We start from the raw sequence: 20,542 nt of genomic DNA, 5'->3' as shown, positions 1-20,542 counted from the left end.
TTTCTACCTCAGCTTGTTCATTACTAGTGTATAGAAAAGCTACAGATTTTTGAATGTTGATCTTGTAGCCTGCTACTTTGCTGTACTCATTTATTAGCTCTAGTAATTTTGTTGTGGATTTTTCTGGGTTTTCTACATATAGTATCATATCGTCTGCAAACAGTGATAGTTTTACTTCTTCCTTTCCAATTTTGATGCCTTGTATTTCTTTTTCTTGCCTAATTGCTCTGGCTAGAACTTCCAACACAATGTTGAATAATAGTGGTGATAGTGGACATCCTTGTCTTGTTCCTGATCTTAGGGGGAAAGTTTTCAATTTTTCCCCATTGAGGATGATATTAGCTGTGGGTTTTTCATATATTCCCTCTATCATTTTAAGGAAGTTCCCTTGTATTCCTATCTTTTGAAGTGTTTTCAGCAGGAAAGGATGTTGAATCTTGTCAAATGCCTTCTCTGCATCAATTGAGATGATCATGTGATTTTTCTGCTTTGATTTGTTGATATGGTGTATTACATTAATTGATTTTCTTATGTTGAACCATCCTTGCATACCTGGGATGAATCCTACTTGGTCATGATGTATAATTCTTTTAATGTGTTGCTGGATACGATTTGCTAGAATTTTATTGAGGATTTTTGCATCTGTATTCATTAGAGAGATTGGTCTGTAGTTTTCTTTTTTTGTAATATCTTTGCCTGGTTTTGGTATGAGGGTGATGTTGGCTTCATAGAATGAATTAGGTAGTTTTCCCTCCACTTCGATTATGTTGAAGAGTTTGAGGAGAGTAGGTACTAATTCTTTCTGGAATGTTTGATAGAATTCACATGTGAAGCCGTCTGGTCCTGGACTTTTCTTTTTAGGGAGCTTTTGAATAACTAATTCAATCTCTTTACTTGTGATTGGTTTGTTGAGGTCGTCTATTTCTTCTTGAGTCAAAGTTGGTTGTTCATGTCTTTCCAGGAACCTGTCCATTTCTTCTAAATTGTTGTATTTATTAGCGTAAAGTTGTTCATAGTATCCTGTTATTACCTCCTTTATTTCTGTGAGGTCAGTAGTTATGTCTCCTCTTTCATTTCTAATCTTATTTATTTGCATCCTCTCTCTTCTTCTTTTTGTCAATCTTGCTAAGGGCCCATCAATCTTGTTGATTTTCTCATAGAACCAACTTCTGGTCTTATTGATTTTCTCTATTGTTTTCATGTTTTCAATTTCATTTATTTCTGCTCTAATCTTTGTTATTTCTTTCCTTTTGCTTGCTTTGGGATTAGTTTGCTGTTCTTTCTCCAGTTCTTCCAAGTGGACAGTTAATTCCTGCATTTTTGCCTTTTCTTCTTTTCTGATAAAGGCATTTAGGGCAATAAATTTCCCTCTTAGCACTGCCTTTGCTGCATCCCATAAGTTTTGATATGTTGTGTCTTCATTTTCATTTGCCTCTAGGTATTTACTAATTTCTCTTGCAATTTCTTCTTTGACCCACTTGTTGTTTAAGAGTGTGTTGTTGAGCCTCCATGTATTTATGAATTTTCTGGCACTCCGCCTATTATTGATTTCCAACTTCATTCCTTTATGATCCGAGAAAGTGTTGTGTATGATTTCAATATTTTTAAATTTGTTAAGACTTGCTTTGTGACCCAGCATATGGTCTATCTTTGAGAATGATCCATGAGCACTTGAAAAAAAGGTGTATCCTGCTGTTGTGGGATGTAATGTCCTATAAATGTCTGTTAAGTCAAGTTCATTTATAGTAATATTCAGGTTCTCTATTTCTTTATTGATCCTCTGTGTAGATGTTCTGTCCATTGATGAGAGTGGTGAATTGAAGTCTCCAACTATTATGGTATATGTGTCTATTTCCCTTTTCAGTGTTTGTAGTGTATTCCTCACGTATTTTGGGGCATTCTGGTTTGGTGCGTAAATATTTATGATTGTTATGTCTTCTTGTTTAATTGTTCCTTTTATTAGTATATAGTGTCCTTCTTTGTCTCTTTTAACTGTTTTACATTTGAAGTCTAATTTGTTGGATATTAGTATAGCCACTCCTGCTCTTTTCTGGTTGTTGTTTGCATGAAATATCTTTTCCCAACCTTTCACTTTCAACCTATATTTATCTTTGGGTCTAAGATGTGTTTCCTGTAGACAGCATATAGAAGGATCCTGTTTTTTAATCCATTCTGCCAGTCTATGTCTTTTAATTGGGGAATTCAGTCCATTGACATTTAGAGTTATTACTGTTTGGATAATATTTTCCTCTACCATTTTGCCTTTTGTATTATATATATCATATCTGTCTTTCCTTCTTTCTACACTTTTCTCCATGTCTCTCTCTTCTGTCTTTTTGTATCTGACTCTAGTGCTTCCTTTAGTATTTCTTGCAAAGCTGGTCTCTTGGTCACAAATTCTCTTAGTGACTTTTTGTCTGAGAATGTTTTAAATTCTCCCTCATTTTTGAAGGACAATTTTGCTGGATATAGGAGTCTTGGCTGGCAGTTTTTCTCTTTTAGTAACTTAAATATATCATCCCACTGTCTTCTAGCTTCCATGGTTTCTGCTGAGAAATCTACACATAGTCTTATTGGGTTTCCCTTGTATGTGACGGATTGTTTTTCTCTCGCTGCCTTCAAGATCCTCTCTTTCTCTTTGACCTCTGACATTCTAACTAGTAAGTGTCTTGGGGAACGCCTATTTGTGTCTAATCTCTTTGGGGTGCGCTGCACTTCTTGGATCTGTAATTTTAGGTCTTTCATAAGAGTTGGGAAATTTTCAGTGATAATTTCTTCCATTAGTTTTTCTCCTCCTTTTCCCTTCTCTTCTCCTTCTGGGATACCCACTACACGTATATTTGTACGGTTCACATTGTCCTTGAGTTCCCTGATACCTTGTTCAAATTTTTCCATTCTTTTCCGGATAGTTTCTGTTTCTTTTTGGAGTTCAGATGTTTCATCCTCCAAATCACTAATTCTATCTTCTGTTTCTTTAAATCTGTCATTGTAGGTATCCATTGTTTTTTCCATCTTTTCTACTTTATCTTTCACTTCCATAAGTTCTGTGATTTGTTTTTTCAGTTTTTCTATTTCTTCTTTATGTTCAGCCCATGTCTTCTTCATGTCCTCCCTCAATTTATCAATTTCGTTTTTGAAGAGGTTTTCCATTTCTGTTCGTATATTCAGCATTAGTTGTTTCAGCTCCTGTATCTCATTTGAACTATTGGTTTCTTCGTTTGACTGGGCCATATGTTCAATTTTCTGAGCGTGATCCGTTATCTTCTGCTGGCGTCTGGGCATTTAGTCAGATTTCCCCGGGTGTTCGATCCCACAGGTTGAAAGATTTTTCTGCGCAGTCTCTGGGTTCTGTTCTTCCTATCCTGCCCAGTAGGTGGCACACGTGGCACACGCCTGTCTGTGGGCTCCACCAGCGAAAGTTGCTGTGGGTCCCTCAACTCTGGAAAACTCTCGCCGTAGGGGAGGCCCGGCAACCGAAGCGTCCCGGAAGAATGCCAGCCGGCCCGGGGTTCCAAACGCGGGGAGGGTCGCCGGCTGTCGCAGCACAGGAGAGCGTCCGGCCAAACTAGCTAGTCGGCCCGGGGCACCAAGCGTGGCGGGAGGGCGCCAGCTGTCGCAGCCCGGGAGAGTGCACTGCTCCCAGCCGACGGGGGAGTCACGTGTTTGGAAGGGATCCCCCGGTCACTGTTCTCCGCAGTCTGGGGATTTCCGACCCAACTATCTCAGTTGTTCCGGGGGGCCTCGTGTGGTGGGGGCACCAGCCGCCGCGGCCTAAGGGGACCGCCTGTCCAATTCTACCAGCTGGCCTGGGAAGGTGGAAGGGAGGGACTCCGGTCGCTTGCTGTCCCACCCAGGAAAGCCCGTGCCCCTTGGTGATCTCACCGGAGCTGGTTCTCCCAGATAGTCAGCCGTTCCAGGATGGGGTACGCTGTCCCTTTGATTTCCCTCGTGGCTCCGGGAGCTGCTCTGTATTATCTCCACTCCCCCAGTAGTTGTTCTGGAGGAAGAAAGGTGAGGGCGGCAAGGCTGTCGAGGCTGGTGGCGGAGGAGCACGGTGAAGGCGGGTGAAGAGGGCACCGTGTTGGTTGGAGAGCAGCCGGAGCAGGAGGGGGAGGAGGGGGGGTAGGGAGGTCGGGCGGCTCGGCTGCTGCGGGGCGCGTGCGCCGCGCGGCGGTCCGGCGGGGAGAGAGAGGGGGTAGGGAGGTCGGGCGGCTCGGCTGCTGCGGGGCGCGTGCGCCGCGCGGCGGTCCGGCGGGGAGAGAGAGGGGGTAGGGAGGTCGGGCGGCTCGGCTGCTGCGGGGCGCGTGCGCCGCGCGGCGGTCCGGCGGGGAGAGAGAGGGGGTAGGGAGGTCGGGCGGCTCGGCTGCTGCGGGGCGCGTGCGCCGCGCGGCGGTCCGGCGGGGCGAGAGAGGGGGTAGGGAGGTCGGGCGGCTCGGCTGCTGCGGGGCGCGTGCGCCGCGCGGCGGTCCGGCGGGGAGAGAGAGGGGGTAGGGAGGTCGGGCGGCTCGGCTGCTGCGGGGCGCGTGCGCCGCGCGGCGGTCCGGCGGGGAGGTGCGTCATTTTGGACTTCTGACCACCAAAACTGTAAGAGAATAAATTTATATGGTTCTCAGCCACTAAGTTTGTGATTATTTGTTACAACAGCAAGGAAACTAATGTACAGGATTTAAGAACAACTTTATGTCAATAAATTTGAGAAAGTAGATGACATAGCTGATTTCTTAGAAAAAAATATAGCAGAATATAAAATAGAATCAAGAAGAAATAAAAAACATCAACAGTCTTTAAAGCCTTTACATAATAAAAACAATCAGTTTAAAATTTGCTCATAAAGAAAACATGTTCTCCAGTTAGATTACAGGCGAGTTTCACCAAACCTTCCAGGAACAAATAATTCCCATGAGAGAAGGCTCAAGGACATTATCAAGAAAATGAAAAAGACAATTGACAGAATGGAAGAAGAGTGTCACAAATCCTATTCCTGATAAGGGTTTACTATCCAGAACGTATAAAGCACTGCCACAACTCAAAAAGCCTAAAAGACAACAACCCAATCGAAAAATGAGCAAAGAACTTGAATAGACATTCTTCCAAAGAATATCTACAAATGGCCAGCAACACATGAAAAGATGCTCAAATCATTAGTCATCAGGGAAATGCTAATTAATACCACAATGAGATACTACCTCACACCTACCAGAATGGCTACTATCAAGAAACAGAACAGAACAGAAGTGTTGGTGAGGGTGTGGGGAAACTGGAACCCTTGGACATTGTACGGGGCAGTATAAGATGGTGCAGCTACTGAGGAAAGCAGTTTGGTGGTTCCTCAAAAAAGTTAAACATGGAGTTACCATAGTAACTGGCAATTTCACCTTGAAGTATACCCCCAAAGAATTGGAAGCAGGGTCACAATCTTTTTCAAAGTGTTTGTCACACTGTTTAAGATTGGGTGTATGTGTGAAAGTGAGACTTGAATTGGTAAAGGGAAGAAAGCTGAAACCTAAGCCCCTGTAGAGGGTACCTGTGAGATGCAAGTGAATGTACCCTTAGGACCCCTAAAAGGCACAGAAGTTGGCAGTTACCCAGAAGAGATGGGCCTGAAAACGGGGGACTGGTGGAAAAAATTATATAAGGAGCAGGTAGACTTCTAGATTAACTCTATCACTGTAGTCAGTGAAAAACTTCCTCCCATCTCTAAGGTAGACCGCATATTTATTCTTTGAAGAAATTCAGTCAGAGAAGCTCTAAGTTTTGAGTGACCAGAAACAGCTGAGGAGGGGCTGAGATGCTAGACACCAGGAGAGGCATTATGAGAATATTTATCAGGAGAAAATTTACTACTAAACCACGAGACCCCATGGCTCCCTTTCACTACTAAGCACCTGGAAAGTTTGCACAAAGCTTCTTTTCTCAGGAGGACATGGGAGGGATACACTCAAAGGTCTTAGAGAAAACCCCCAAGATACAGACATATTGGAGTCCTTAATGAAATAGTGAGTTCTGCAGCTAACCATCCTACTGTGAAGATCAGCCTTCACCAAGCCTTACACTTGTGTGCAGAGTCTGATTTTTTATGCACCACTTTTATTCTTGGAAGATAGATGATGAAAACCATAAATTTGAGAAAACCCTGAAAAATAAAAAATAGAGACTAAAATAAGCAAGCCAGCAAGCAAACTCCAGTATTTTTGAAGAATCAGAACCTATGCCAGGATAACAAATTTTAAAAAACCTTATCATTAATATCTCCTGAGAGATAAGAGAAGATACTGTATCCACGGGACAAGAATAGAAGGCAATAAAACAGGAGCAATTAGAAAAGAAGAAAGACACATAGAAAATAAAAACATGAAGAAAAAACTCAATAGAAAATTTGGAAGATAAAGCTGAAGCCATGCTCCAGAAAGTGCAGGAAAGAATAAAATGAAAAGTGATAGAAAACAGTTAACAAAATTGGAAGACACTGAGAAGAACCAATATCTAAACGATAAAGAAAACAGAAAAATAATTCAGAAAAATTTCTCATAATGAAGCTCATTGTTGATAAGGTTGAAAGAACTACCAAGGGGCTAGAGAAATGGATGAATATAGACTCATGCAGGGCACACCAATGTGAAGTTTCATAACACCAGGGACAAAAAGATTCTTCAAGCTTCAAAGAGAGAAAATAAAGGTCACAAACGAGACATCAAGACTCAGAATGATTTTGGCCTTTTCAAACGTAACATTGGAAGCAAGAAAACAAAGGAATAATGCCTTCAAGATTCTGAAGGAAAATATCTTTCAACCTCAAATTCTATTCCCAGGCAAATTATCAATCAAGAATGACAGTGAAGACATCTTCATACATGCAAGGTCTCTAACGTGTTTCCCCCAAGAGCTGATTTAACACCATCAAAACTGCATCCTGCCCAAGCCCACCCAAAGCACCAGCCCTCTTCATCTCTCTCACCTCTATTTTTTCTCTTACAGTATATATCCCCATCTAACTAATTGGCAGTCTGGGCATTTGCTGTATCCATTGTTTATTGTCTATCTCTCCCCAGTCCACCCTGGCGCATACTCAAACCACATACTAGGACTTAAAGGCAGAGAATTTGGTCAACTTTATTTATCACTGGAGAATTTCCTAGCACACAGTAGGTGCTTCATAAATATTTGTTAAATGAATAAATAAATGGAAGATTAAATGAATTGTGTGGTCCTCTGAGTCCCAAGACAGAGTGCCGTGCCAAGCCCAACCTGGTTTCTTCCCTGGGCTGCTGTCACCTCTCTGGCTCCTGCAGTCCAGACCAGCTGAGGACACCCAGGTCTCCACCCAGTGTATTCCCCTCCACCTGTTCCTGCGAGTCTGAAGTAGACTAGGTGAGCTGAGGAGTGGAAAACACAGAGCACTCTCTCCCTCCGACTATGTTCCTGCCGTGGTTCTGGTTCCTAGTCCAGCTTGAAGAAGGAGGGGGCTCCACTTCTTGGTTCTGGTGGATTTTTCCCCCTTATTCCAGGAAGGGTGGTGCTGGGAGACCCAGAGCTGCCCACCCTTGGGTGAGATTAGCTGGCACGTTGGTGTGTGGCTCCCTTGCCAGTGGTGTACAGATGGCCCAGTGCTCAATCTCCGGCTAGTGTGGCTGTGGCCTTGGCTGGTGGTCTCAGGTTCATTGGCTCCAGCCTGCAGCACCTTAGAGACCTTTCCACCATCCAGTAGGCTATGCTCACAGCTTCCCCAACGAGTTCTGAATCTCGGTCTTGAGTGGAGAACTCTTCAAGTTGCTCCTTTCTTGGCCCTCCAGGTAAAAGCTCCTCCTACAATAAACTCTCCCCCATCCTTTAGAGTCCTCTTTACCTCCTTTCATTAGTGAGTACTTCTTGCTATTAAATTGTCCCTGTTCAAGTATCTCCTGAATAGTCCCTGATTGATTCATCTGGTGATGCTGGAGATGTGCAGACTCAATATATTGGTCTAGCCACATTTGGGAGTCCCTTCCTCTGGGACCCCTCCCCATGATAGGACTGGATGTTGCTACCCTACTGAACATAGACATGGCCATGTGACGTGCTTTGTCCAATAACGTGCTAAGAGGAAGGGATTTGTGTCACTTCTGAGAAGAGACCTGAAGAGCCAGCCTGTGGTTTGCCATGTCCCTTTGTTCTCTGCCAAGAAACATTCCAGATAGAAATGTTAGTCAGCCTGGGTCCTGTAGTGTTTTGGTTTGCTAAGGCTAATGGAGTGCAGTATACCAGAAATGGGTTGACTTTTACAATGGGGATTTATTAGCTTACAAATTTACAGTTCTAAGGCAGTGAAAATGTCCCAGTTAAGGTATCAAGAGGAAGATACCTTCTCTGAAGACAGGCTGCTGGCAACCAGGGTCCCTCTGTCATATGGGAAGGTACATGGCTGGTGTCTGGTGGTTCTTCTCTCACAGGTTTCATTGACTTCAACTTCGGTTTCCAGTGTCCCCCTTTCTGAGCATCTGTTTCCTCTCTTAGCTTCCCTGGGGCTTTTCTCTCTGAGCCTCTTGGTTTCATCTCTCTCATAAAGGACTCCAGTAAGGGGATTAAGACCCAACGTGAATAAAGTGGGTCACATTTCAATTGAAATAACCTAACCAAAAGGTCCCTACAATTGTCTGTACCCACAGGAATGGATTAAAAGACCATGGCCTTTTCTGGGTATATAACAATGTCAAACCAGCACATGCACTGAAGGCAATGTGAACAGTTCCGCTGGACACAGCAGCATAACTCAGTATCGGGTGAGCCTTTGTTATCTGAGGGCCTAAAGCACAAGCATGATTCTTGCAGCATAACTGGGCCAACTCTGACCAAATCACCTTATGGCTCAGAAATAATGACATATATTTCTAGACCAATTTTTGTGACAGAAGACTGGAAATATGAACTAGAGTGTTCATTGCACCACTGCTGGCGGTAATGGAGTCTTGGAAAAAATCTAAACATGCATCAACAGAGAAAGGGCTAAATAAATGTTACAGTATTTAAAACATTTATAAAGTGCAATGCTATACAGCACTTAAAATACATAGATGAAATCTAAGGTATCAATTTGAATAAGTCACTTGACATAAAAAATATGTCAAGTAAAAAAGACTGGTGAGTACAATTTTTTTTATACATTGGTATAAAAAATGCATACCAATTTTTAAAGTACAGAAAATATTTTCATTTATAGTTACATAATTAGATATAAATTTATTATAAAAATGTTTAAAATGAATAAGGATAAATATATACTAAATTTATTATGTTGATTACTTCTGGTGAGGAAGGCAGGGAGACAAGAAAATGTAAATCTATTGAAATGCCTTAAAAAGTCAGATGAAAAAATTGTACCTCCTTTGCCTTATAAAAACTATTTCTAGGCCTCTATCTTACAGAAATAATAGAATAGTATATCGGGGATGTGCAAGGATATTCAGTGTACCATTTTTACAATTGGAATAAATTTTAAAATAGCTAAAGTAGTTGGATAAATTATAATCTATCTAAATAACAGTGCCATGTAGCCATTACAATGAATGAGGATATCTATATGTCTGATGGGGAAAGCTGCCCCAATGTTTATAACATGGTTATAAGTTTTATAAATATGTGCTATATAGCTATCCATAACTGTAGATACATACATGCATATATAGATAACTCTCTGAAAAAGCTTGGGAAAATGTCAGTAAGGAGACACACCAGATCGTCACCAGTAGTTACATCTGGCAGGATAGACTAGAAGGTACTTTCATTTCCTACATTTTATTCAACTGGGGATTGCAAGTGATTTTAAGTTTTGTTTTTTTTTTTCAAATAAAGAATGAAAGGAAACAGTTCTGATAAATACCAGACTTGCATGGGATCTGGTAACCTACAATTGACATCCATGATAACCTAAAACCCCAATTCAGATGATAATCACAGGTAGAGAGGAAGCAGAAAGGGGAAGGAAAAGTTCAGAGGGATGTAAGAGCTTACTATGGCATTTGGCTTGTTTGGGAAAGATATAGAGACACTGTTTAAGAGGCTTAAGAAGTTCATAGGGAAAAATAAGCATAAGTATGGAACAACTCAGACGTCTTTTAACTGGTGAATAGATAAATAAATTGTGACCTAGCCATACAATGGAAAACTGCTCCACAATAAAAAGGACCAAACACCCGCACATGCAATAACATAGAGAAATCCCCAAAGCACTATGCTAAATCAAAGAAGCAGACACGAAAGATTATATACTGCATGGTTCCATTCATATGATATTCTAGGGAAGTGCTATCTATAGGGATAGATGATAGATTAGGGATTGCGAGGGGCAGGGAGAGGAGACTGATTGCAAACAGGCATGACGACTGTCAGGAAAATTATATATATCTTGGTTGCACTGTAGTTGTATGACTCTATGCACTTATTAAACTCATCAAAATTTAAAGGTATGAGTTTTGTTAAATTTAAATTCTATCTCAATAAACATAATATTTTTTAAAAAGTGAAGTTGGCCCAGAGAGATAGTATGAAATCCCAGAAAGAGTGGTAAACAAATTAAATGGTAAGCATGTTAAAATATCCAAACAAATATTACCTGTAAGTAATAATCACAGTTCTAATCTGTGGGTTTAAAATATGCGGAACTGAAATGTCAGACAACAGTATTCTGTAATTTTTGAGGGTGAGGCCTGCAGCTCAAGTGTTTGGATTACACAGGAAAGGTTCGGTTCGTGGTGATTTTTAACTATAGACTTTATTAAGTTTAATATCCACAGTAAAAATTCAAGGATAGCACTAAAAGGATGGAAGGTATAAATTCCAGTAGAGAGAAACCTGAATGAAATGAAAAAAAAAAAAAGAATCACAAATCAATCAATAAAAAATAATGGTAATCTATCAATTTAATTTGCCACTAATGTAAGAAAGATGAGCTATTTCATGATAATCTCAATTATTTCAATTCTTAAAAGTCCAACCTTTCAGAAAAATCAGAAACAGAAGGAAATTTCATTCCTTGATAAAATTATCCATCAAAAAGCTACAGCAATGGAGAAACTTAGAATGCCACTACAGTTCTACATAGTATCAGGAAACCACGGAAATGCAGTAAGAAAAAGGAACAAGATATAAGGGCTGGAACAGAAGGTATACAGGCATCATGATCTGCAGAAAATATGAGCATCTACACAGAAAAATGCAGTTAACAGACACAAGTTCAGCAAGGTTACTGAATAAGATCAATTTACACAATCATTGGTGTCTCCCTGTATCAATAATAACTAACCAGCAACTGTATTAGAAAATAAGATAGTTCACAACAGCAAAAGATAAATTGTAAAGTGCTCAGGAAAGAAAACTCAAGATTTTATGGAGAAAGCCTTAAAACTCTTACTAAAGGCTATAAGGGTATAAAGAAGACATGATTAAAAATGGAGAGATACAGTTTGTACGTAGATAGGATGGCAACATCATTCAGATGTAAATTCTCCTCTTTTTTATTCTTTTAATGGAACATAATTCCAATAAATTAGCAGTATGATTTCTGAGGACTTAGTAAACCAATTCTAAGATTTATATAGCCAAATAGATATCCATGGACTGGTAAGTCAATTCTGAAAAAGAAAAGCAAACACGAGGGAACAGCGATGCTAGATATTAACATATGCCACGAAAATCCCAGTGACGAACAGTGTGGGTTAGAGTGATGGAGCAGGATCACGAACACAGCAGGCTCAGGAGCATGCAGGGCATAGCATATGGTAGAAGTGGTACCATGATCTAATTAGGAAAGAATGGGTTGTTCAGTGAGGCAGCGTGCAGGGGAAAAAAAAATAGCCTGTACCGTGTACAAGGTGATATCCCAATGGATAAAAGACTTAAATGTGAAAGGAAAACTATCAAGCATTTATCTTGCCCTTCTGTATCAACTATGTTTCAGGATAATCAAATAGTTGAGGTAGTTTTTTTTTATTGGGTTTTAGCTAATATAAATGCATAAGGAAAGATAGAATTAAAATATCACCAGTTTGTGAATATGGAAGAAATAATGGATCATGGTTAATGATCTTTGATGGATGCTAAAATTTTTAGGAGAAAGGTTAATTGGAACCTTAAAAATGTATGGATCAGGCTGACAGCACCTGAATAAAGTAACATAGCAAGATATATGCTTATGGTTGTGCTGGTGGACCCCAGAAAAGCCATGCCCGTTAATCTTCATTCAGTATTGCTGGTGGGAGTTTTTTGATTATCCATGGAGATGTGACCCACTCAATTGTGGATGGTGCCTTTTGATTAGGTGGTTTCCATGGAGGGGTGTCTCCACCCATTCAAGGGGTGGGGGGTTACTCACTGGAGCCCTTTAAGAGGGAGCCATTTTGGAAAGAGCTATAGAGCCCATGTAGCCAGAGACCTTTGGAGATGAAGAAGGAGAATGCCCCCGGAGGACCTTCATGAAACCAGAAGCTTGGTGAGAAAGCTAGCAGACGTCATCATGTTCACCATGTGCCTGTCCAGTTGAGAGAGAAACCCTGAATGTCATCAGCCTTCTTCAATGAAGGTGTCTTTCCCTGGATGCCTTAGATTGGACATTTCTATATCCTTGCTTTAATTGGGATATTTTCATGGCTTTAGTACTGTAAACTTGCAACTTACTAAATTCCCCTTTTTAAAAGTCATTCTGTTTCTGGTAAATTGCATTCTGGCAGTTAGCAAACTAGAACAATGGTATATTATAGGAAGCACATGGCACTAAAAATGAAGTAACGCCACCTAAAATATTGACCCCCAAACCTACTCAAGTCTCTAGATTTAAATATCAGTTTATGGGAAATATAAGAGACAGGAGAACATGCTAAATGACACACATACACAAATACACACACCAACAATTAGCCAAATCCAGAATGTGGGACATTCTGGATAACAAATGAGGTGATTTCTTTGGCAAAACCATGGATTGGTAAATGAGGAGAGGTAAGTGGAATTGCTATAAGGTAAGAGATTAAAGTGACATGATAGCCAAAGACAATGCTTGACATTACTTGGATCCTGATTTAACTAACAGATGTGAAAGATGCCTTTGAGATAATCAAGAAGTTTGAATATGGATTGGGTATTAAATAATATTAGAGAATCTATATTGCTAATTTAGCTAAGAATGATAGTGGACATGTGAGAAAGAAAATTTTCTTATCAATTAAAAAAAATTCCAATCATTTCCCATTTCAGAGTTAAACCCCAAATCTGCCACCTCACTGACCTTTCATAACCCTCTTCTCTCTCACTTCACCCCTGCCTCTGGGCTATGTCAATGTTCCTAGAACACACCAAGCAAGTTTTCGCACAGGCTTGCCCCCTCATTCATTCAGGAACTGCTCCAAAGCCATCTGTGCTGGTTTAAAGGATGTATGTACCCTAGAAAAGCCATGTTTTAATCCTAATTCCATTTTGTAAAGGCAGACATTTCTTCTAATCCCTATGCAGTACTGTATGCTTGAAACTTTAATTAGTTTATCTCCCTGGAGATGGGGCTCAATCAAGAATTGTTAAACTGGATTAGGTGAACACATGTCTCTACCAGGTGGGTCTTGATTAGTTTACTAGAATCCTATAAAAGAGGAAACATTTTGGAGAAAGTGGGAGATTCAGAGAGGGCAGAGAAGAGTGACAGAGTTGTAAGAAAGCCACAACAGAGGACACCACAGAACCACGAAGCAGAGGGTCCACCAGCCAGTGTCTTTTGGAGATGAGGAAGGAAAACGCCTCCCAGGGAGCTGGAGAGGAAGCTAGCAGATGATTCCATGCTTGTCATGTGCCCTTCTAGCCAAGAGAGAAACCCTGACCATGTTCGCCATGTGCTTTTCCACTTGAGAGAAAAACCCTGAACTTCACTGGGCTTCTTGAATCAAGGTATCTTTCCCTGGATGCCTTAGATTGGACATTTCTATAGATTTGCTTTAATTGTGACAGTTCCATGGCCTAAAAACTGTTAATTTACAACTTATTAAATTCCCCTTTTTAAAAGCTGTTCCACTTCTGGTATATTGTATTCTGGCAGTCAGCAAACTAGAACACCATCTTACTAGAAAGGCCCTCCCTGACCACCATCTCTAAAGGAACACCCCGGGCCCCTCTCTGCACTATCCTCTTATCACAACCTGATATAGTATATATTTACTTATTTATTGTGTTTTCCCCTAAAAGATGTAGGCCACATGAAGGCAGGGAATTGAGCTCCTTTGGTTGTCTGTTAGTATCTCCAGAGTCTAGAACAGTGAAAAATAAACCCTCAGTTACTACTGGTGGGTAACCATTACACCTTTTCTCCCCAGAGAATCTGGCCAGCTCATTACTAATGGGGTGACCATTTGAGTTATCATCCAACTCAGGATGCATTTGAGAAAGAAAGGAATGCTATTAATCATTATGCTAGACAATCAGCTTTTAGCAACTGGGATGCCATCATAACAGACCCAACAACCTACTGCATGTGTAACAAAGGAGCTTATGCCAGGTCCTTCAGGGATAACAGGGGGTTGGAAGAAACCTGTCCCTCCACCACTTTGAAGTTGATCAGTAAGGGGAGATACATCGTTTGAAATACTGTGTGGTGGTCAGAAAAAAATGCACTAGCTGTGTATATGGCAGTATAGGAAGGATTAAAAAAAATTAGTGTAGAGGGATCTTCAATTTTATACAACTATGAAAATTCCTTCCTAGTTCCTGATACAGAGGGAAGATTTTCAGGCTATCCTCTCAGAAAGAGATTCCAATCAGCTTAGTGATTTCATAGACAGCATCTTTACAATTACTGTTTTGTTGCACATATCTTCCCAAAGAGGATATGGGCTTTTTATTTATGTAAACTTCCTAGATGAAGAGGCTTGTTTGAGAAAGAATCTACTTCCAACAACCAGAAGCAGGTATTTTGGGAGGCAGTATGGCTAAACTGGGGAAGAATACTTTCAGTTGAGTTATCTGTATACCAAGGAAATTCAAGTATGAAGCAAATTAGGATGAAGCCTTAGCTGGAAAGGGGAGTTGGAACATTAGAAGAAGTGTAAGATCTGGGTTAGTTTCCTTTGGTGAATTGAAAAACTTTCTTCTCACACTCCGCCGAGGAAGCTCCGCAGCCTTTGGTGGTGTCCAGCTGAGCCCTTCAGAGATGCTGGCTTCTTGCACAAAGTGCCTATGTGCTTCTTCATTAAACTGTTTCTACTCAGCATGGATCCTGCTTCTCAATAGGAATCTCAGATGCCTCAGTTTGGTTGGGTGCTTGGCTTCACTTTCAGTCTGCTCACCCCCCGGCCATCAGGGAACAACTCTGAAATTTATGAGGCCAGTCCACCCCATGCCCTCCTCTGCCTGTGAACCAAAGCTCTGAGCCAGAGCCAGAGGCTATGAACCAGCCCTCTTTGCAATCACTAGTTAAAGAAGTTCAGTCTTCCTGGAAATAGGCCAGAGAGGGAGCTCCGAGACAAGGCTCTAGGTTGACTTGTGTAAGTCGCGACTTGGCTAAGAAATCACTGGATTGGACTGTTACCTGGAATGCCTAAGGGAAAGCCTTCCCTCTATCAGCCAGAAATTGCAGCTCCAGGTCTCACATCAGATACAACGGAGTGAAGTTACCATTTTGGAGCACTTGAGCCTGTGACCCCAAACTGCACCCACGATGCCATAATCCAGATACCCACCCTCTGTGTGTTGTTGCATCTATCATGCTGAATTCACATCTCACCATACACACAACCCAGGAGACATGTCCCAGTAGTATGTCTCAGCTCATCAACTAAATGAGAAAGCATGCAAGAGGTGTGTAGTACAGAGTTCCAGCTGCCAGAAATAGATATCAATGTGTAGTGTGCAGAAACCAAAAGGATGGCTGTTGATGTCAACATCTTGGGTAAGAGGAAAACAATTCAAAGCAAAACTCGTACATTCTTGCAAATGGTCACTGAAGAGGAAGAGTAATCCCAGAGAGACAGATGAAAGATAAATTTCATCTGTAAAAGAACTTCACAGAAATAAGTAAATGAAAGGCATTATATTTTAGAAATATCCAAAATCTAATTGCAGGAAAATGAAATGACCACACGAGAAAATAAAGTTCCTGGTTTCACATATATCTGTGTTCCATCCATATAATGACTCTGTGAGGGAGAAAGGGTAGGGGTTAACAGGCATATTTGAAAGATTACAAAGTATTTATGCCAGATGTGAAACACAAAGTAGTAGGACAAAACGGATAATGCCACTACAAGAAAAATATCTCTCACTCATAATCAGCCTTTGTTTCTATGATATGGGCTCTGGTACATTGCCTGGAGTTACTCCTATGGAATGGGTACTGTCATGTGTGGTGTAATATAGAAAGATGTGGTGGTGAATGGAGAACCATCATGCATGGTGTAATACAGACATGTGGCAGTGAATGGAGTCCCATCATGCATGGTGTAATACAGACATGTGGCAGTGAATGGAGTCCCATCATGCATGGTGTAATATGGAGACACATGATGGTGAATGACATACTGTCATGTATGGTGTAACATAGAGAAACACGGTGGTGAATGGAGTACTGTAATGTAGGGTGTAATATATACACATGGTGGTGAATGTAGCACTACCACATATGGTATTATATAGAGACATGTTTGGTGGTGAGTAGATTATGTCATGCATGGTGTAACACAGAGAAAATGAAGGTGAATGGAGTACCATCATGAGTGTTATAATATAAGGACACATAGTAGTGAATGGAGTACTGCCATGAATGGTGAAATAAAGATACACATAGTGGTGAAATGAGTACTGTCATGTATGGTATAATAGAGAGAAATGTAGTGGTGACTGTAGTACAGTCATGTATAGTGTGATATAGAGATCATCAATGGTGAATAGAGTACTGCCATGTATGATGTCACACACAGAAAATGAGGTAAATGGAGTATCATCATGTATGGTATAATACAGAGAAACATGGTAGTGAATGGAGCACCATCATTAACATTATAATATGGAGACAAATCATGGTAACTAGACTATTGTCATATATGATGTAACACACACAATGGTCATGAATGGAGGACCATAATGTATGGTGTAATACAGATATGTGGTAGTTAATGGAGTGATATGATATATGGTGCAATATAGAGCTCTATATTGCATCACATATGGTGTAACATGGAGACACATGTTGGTGAATGGAGTACTGTCATGTATGGTGTAATATAGACATGTGGTGGTGAATGAAGGTCCCTTATGTATGGTGTAATATAGAGATGTGTGATGTTGAATGGAGGTTGTCATAAATAGTGTAATATACAGACAAATGGGGGTAAATGGAGTACCGTCATGTATGGTGTAATATAGAGACATGGCAGTGTCATGTATGGTGTAACAAAGAAACACATGGTAGTGAATGGAATACTGTCATGTATGGCATAATATAGACACATGGTGGTGAATCAAGGATGTCATGTATGATATAATATAGACACATGATGATGAATGGAGTACTGTCATGTATGGTATAATATAGAGACGTGGTGATGAATGGAGGCCACTCACATGTGGTGTAATATAGATTATATGTGGTGGTGAATGGAGTACCTTCATGTATGGTGTAATATAGAGACAGGTGATGGGGAATGGAGGACTGTCATGTATAATTTAACATAAAGATGCATGGTTGTGATTGGAATACTATCATATAAGGTGGTAATGGAGATGTGGTGGTGAAGGTAGTATCATCATATATGGTGAAAGAGAGACACATGCATGGTGGTAAATAGAGAAGCATCATGTATGATGTAATATCTTGGTGGTGGTGAATGGAGTACTGTCATACATGGTGTAAGGTAGACACATGATGTTGAATGGAGTACCATCATGTATGGTATAACATAGATACATGATTGCGAGTGGAATATATCATGTGTGGTGTAATACAGACACATCACAATGAATGGAGTGCCATCATATGTGGTATAACCTTGAGACACATGGTGGTGAATGAATTACCATCATATATGGTGTAATATAGACAGGTGGTGGTGAATGAAGTACCATCATGTATGGTATAATATAGACACATGTGGTGAATTGTGTATCATCATGTTGATGTGACATAGAGATACATAAGATTGTGAATGGTACCATCACAATATGGTATAACATAGAGACACATGGTGGTGCATGGAGTCTGGCTTGTATGGTGCAATATAGACATGTGGGGGTAAGTGGAGTACTGTCACATATAGTATAATATAGAGACACATGGTGGTGAATGGAGTGCTGTCATGTATGATGTAATATAGACATGTGGTGGTGAATGGAGGACTGTCATATAATGTGTAATACAGACATGTGGTGGTGAATGGAGTACCACCCTGTATGGCATAATATAGAGACACATGTTGGTGAATGGAGTGTTGTCATTTATGGTATAATACAGACATGTATTGTTGAATGGACTACCATAATTTATGGTGTAACATAGAGCCACACAGTTGTGAATGGAGTACTCTCATATATGGTGTAAGACAGACATGTGGTGGTGAATGGAATACTGTCATTTATGGTGTAAATAGAGACATGGTGCTTTATGGAGTACCATCATGTATGGTGTAATATCAGCATGTTGCAGTGATTGAAGTCCCATCATTTGGTATAATATAGACACATGGTGGTGAATGGAGTACAATCATGTATGGTGTAATGTGGACACATCATGGGGAACAGAATACCATCCTGTATGTTATCATATACACATGTGGTTGTAAATGGAATATTGCCATGCATGGTGTAACATAGACACTTGGTGATGCATGGAGTACCCATCACGTATTCTGAAACAGAGAGACACATAGTGTCAACAGAGTACTAATATATATGGTGTAACATAGACACATGGTGGTGAATGGAGTACCGTCATGTCTGGTGTGACATAAACACATGATTATGAATGGATTACTGTCATGTATGGTATAATATAGACACATGGTGGTAATCGAGTACTGTCATATGGTGTAACATAGAGACACATGGTGGTGAATGGAAAACTGCCATGTATGGTATAATATAGACACATGTTTGTGAATGGAGTACTATCATATGTGGTATAATATAGACATGTGGTAGTGAAAGGAGTACTGCCGTGTATGGTGTAGTATAGACGTGGTGGTGAATGGAGTACTGTCATATATGGTATAATATAGAGACACTTGTTGGTGAATGGAGTACTGTCACATATGGTGTTAAAAAGATGTGTGGTGGTGAATGGAGTACCGTAAGGTATAGTGTGATACAGACACGTGGTGATGAATGGAGTACTGTAAGGGGTAGTGTGATACAGACACGTGGTGATGAATGGAGTACCGTAAGGTATAGTGTGATACAGACACGCGGTGGTGAATGGAGTACCATAAAGGATAGTGTGATACAGACACACGGTGGTGAATGGAGTACCGTAAGGGATAGTGTGATACAGACACACGGTGGTGAATGGAGTACCATAAGGGATAGTGTGATACAGACATGTGGTGGTGAATGGACTATCATAAGGGATACTATATAATACAAATGTGGTGGTGAACGGGGAGTGATAGGACCCCATGGTGTTATGGCCGTGTGACATTGGGTCAACATCTAATCTACCATTCCTGAATGATGCTTGAGTGCAAGAGAATCTTACAATAGAACCTCTCGACTTCCACATGTAATGAGAATCTGGAGAAAATTAAGGCAGGCAACAAACACATAGAGTACCAATTTTTAACACTAATGTTTTATGACAAGTTGAAAATGATCTATGTCTTTGCTTAGCATTGCTTTAGTCTTTTAGGAATTTTACAATTTCAGTTTCTTCTTTTTATAAAGACAAAGAGACCCAGGAAGAGATATCAGAATGATTACTGTGAGTCTAAAATAGATCTGAGCAATGAAAGAGTTGGGATTATTTGGACCATAAAAGAAAAGGGGACAGCAGACCATGGTGGCTCAGCAGGCAGCGTTCTCGCCTGCCATGCCAGAGACCTAGGTTCAATTCCGGGTGCCTGCCCATGCAAAAAAAAAAAAAAGGAAAAGCTTCTAGTATATAACCAATTTCATAAAGAAAATACTAACCAGTTACATGTGATCATATGCAAATGTGGAGCAGGAATCATTTTATTAGCCCCATGGGGGAAGATGGCTAGCAAGGTCTAATTAAACCAGGTGTTAGGGAACCTGTTTGCACTGTTGAACTCTTAATATTGAAATTCTGACACAGGGAATAAAACAGAACCTTAAGTTATTTTTCTTTTAAAGACCATTGATTAGTCTTCTATTTTTTGGTCAATTATTTTCATTTCTTGTTACAATTGTAGGAGGGCATTTACATTAATTAGTACATGAAGAAAATTGCAAAGCTCCCAACTTCCTTAACAGATAATTAGGTCACATTTTTATAAACAGAGTTTGTATATTGCTTTACCTGTTCCGGAGAATAAAGAATTTCTTTTCCCAGTTTTTGTTTACCCGATCTGCTTCCTTCTTAAACCTGTAA

General features: G+C 40.4%; 1 protein-coding gene across 5 annotated transcripts in view; it reads right to left on the bottom strand.

The window, feature by feature from the left end:
• C1H10orf67 (chromosome 1 C10orf67 homolog) overlaps positions 1-20,542 on the bottom strand; it is a 195,678-nt gene that overhangs the window by 45,606 nt on the left and 129,530 nt on the right. For all 5 annotated transcript variants that reach the window (XM_077153972.1, XM_077153976.1, XM_077153963.1 and 2 more), the window contains one exon: positions 20,471-20,536. In XM_077153972.1, coding sequence (XP_077010087.1) covers positions 20,471-20,536 — 66 coding nt within the window. The remainder of the gene's footprint in view (positions 1-20,470; positions 20,537-20,542) is intronic.

Source organism: Tamandua tetradactyla, chromosome 1 (genome assembly GCF_023851605.1).
Source record: "Tamandua tetradactyla isolate mTamTet1 chromosome 1, mTamTet1.pri, whole genome shotgun sequence".
Classification (NCBI taxonomy): Eukaryota; Metazoa; Chordata; class Mammalia; order Pilosa; family Myrmecophagidae; genus Tamandua; species Tamandua tetradactyla.
This window is presented reverse-complemented; position numbering and strand designations above follow the sequence as displayed.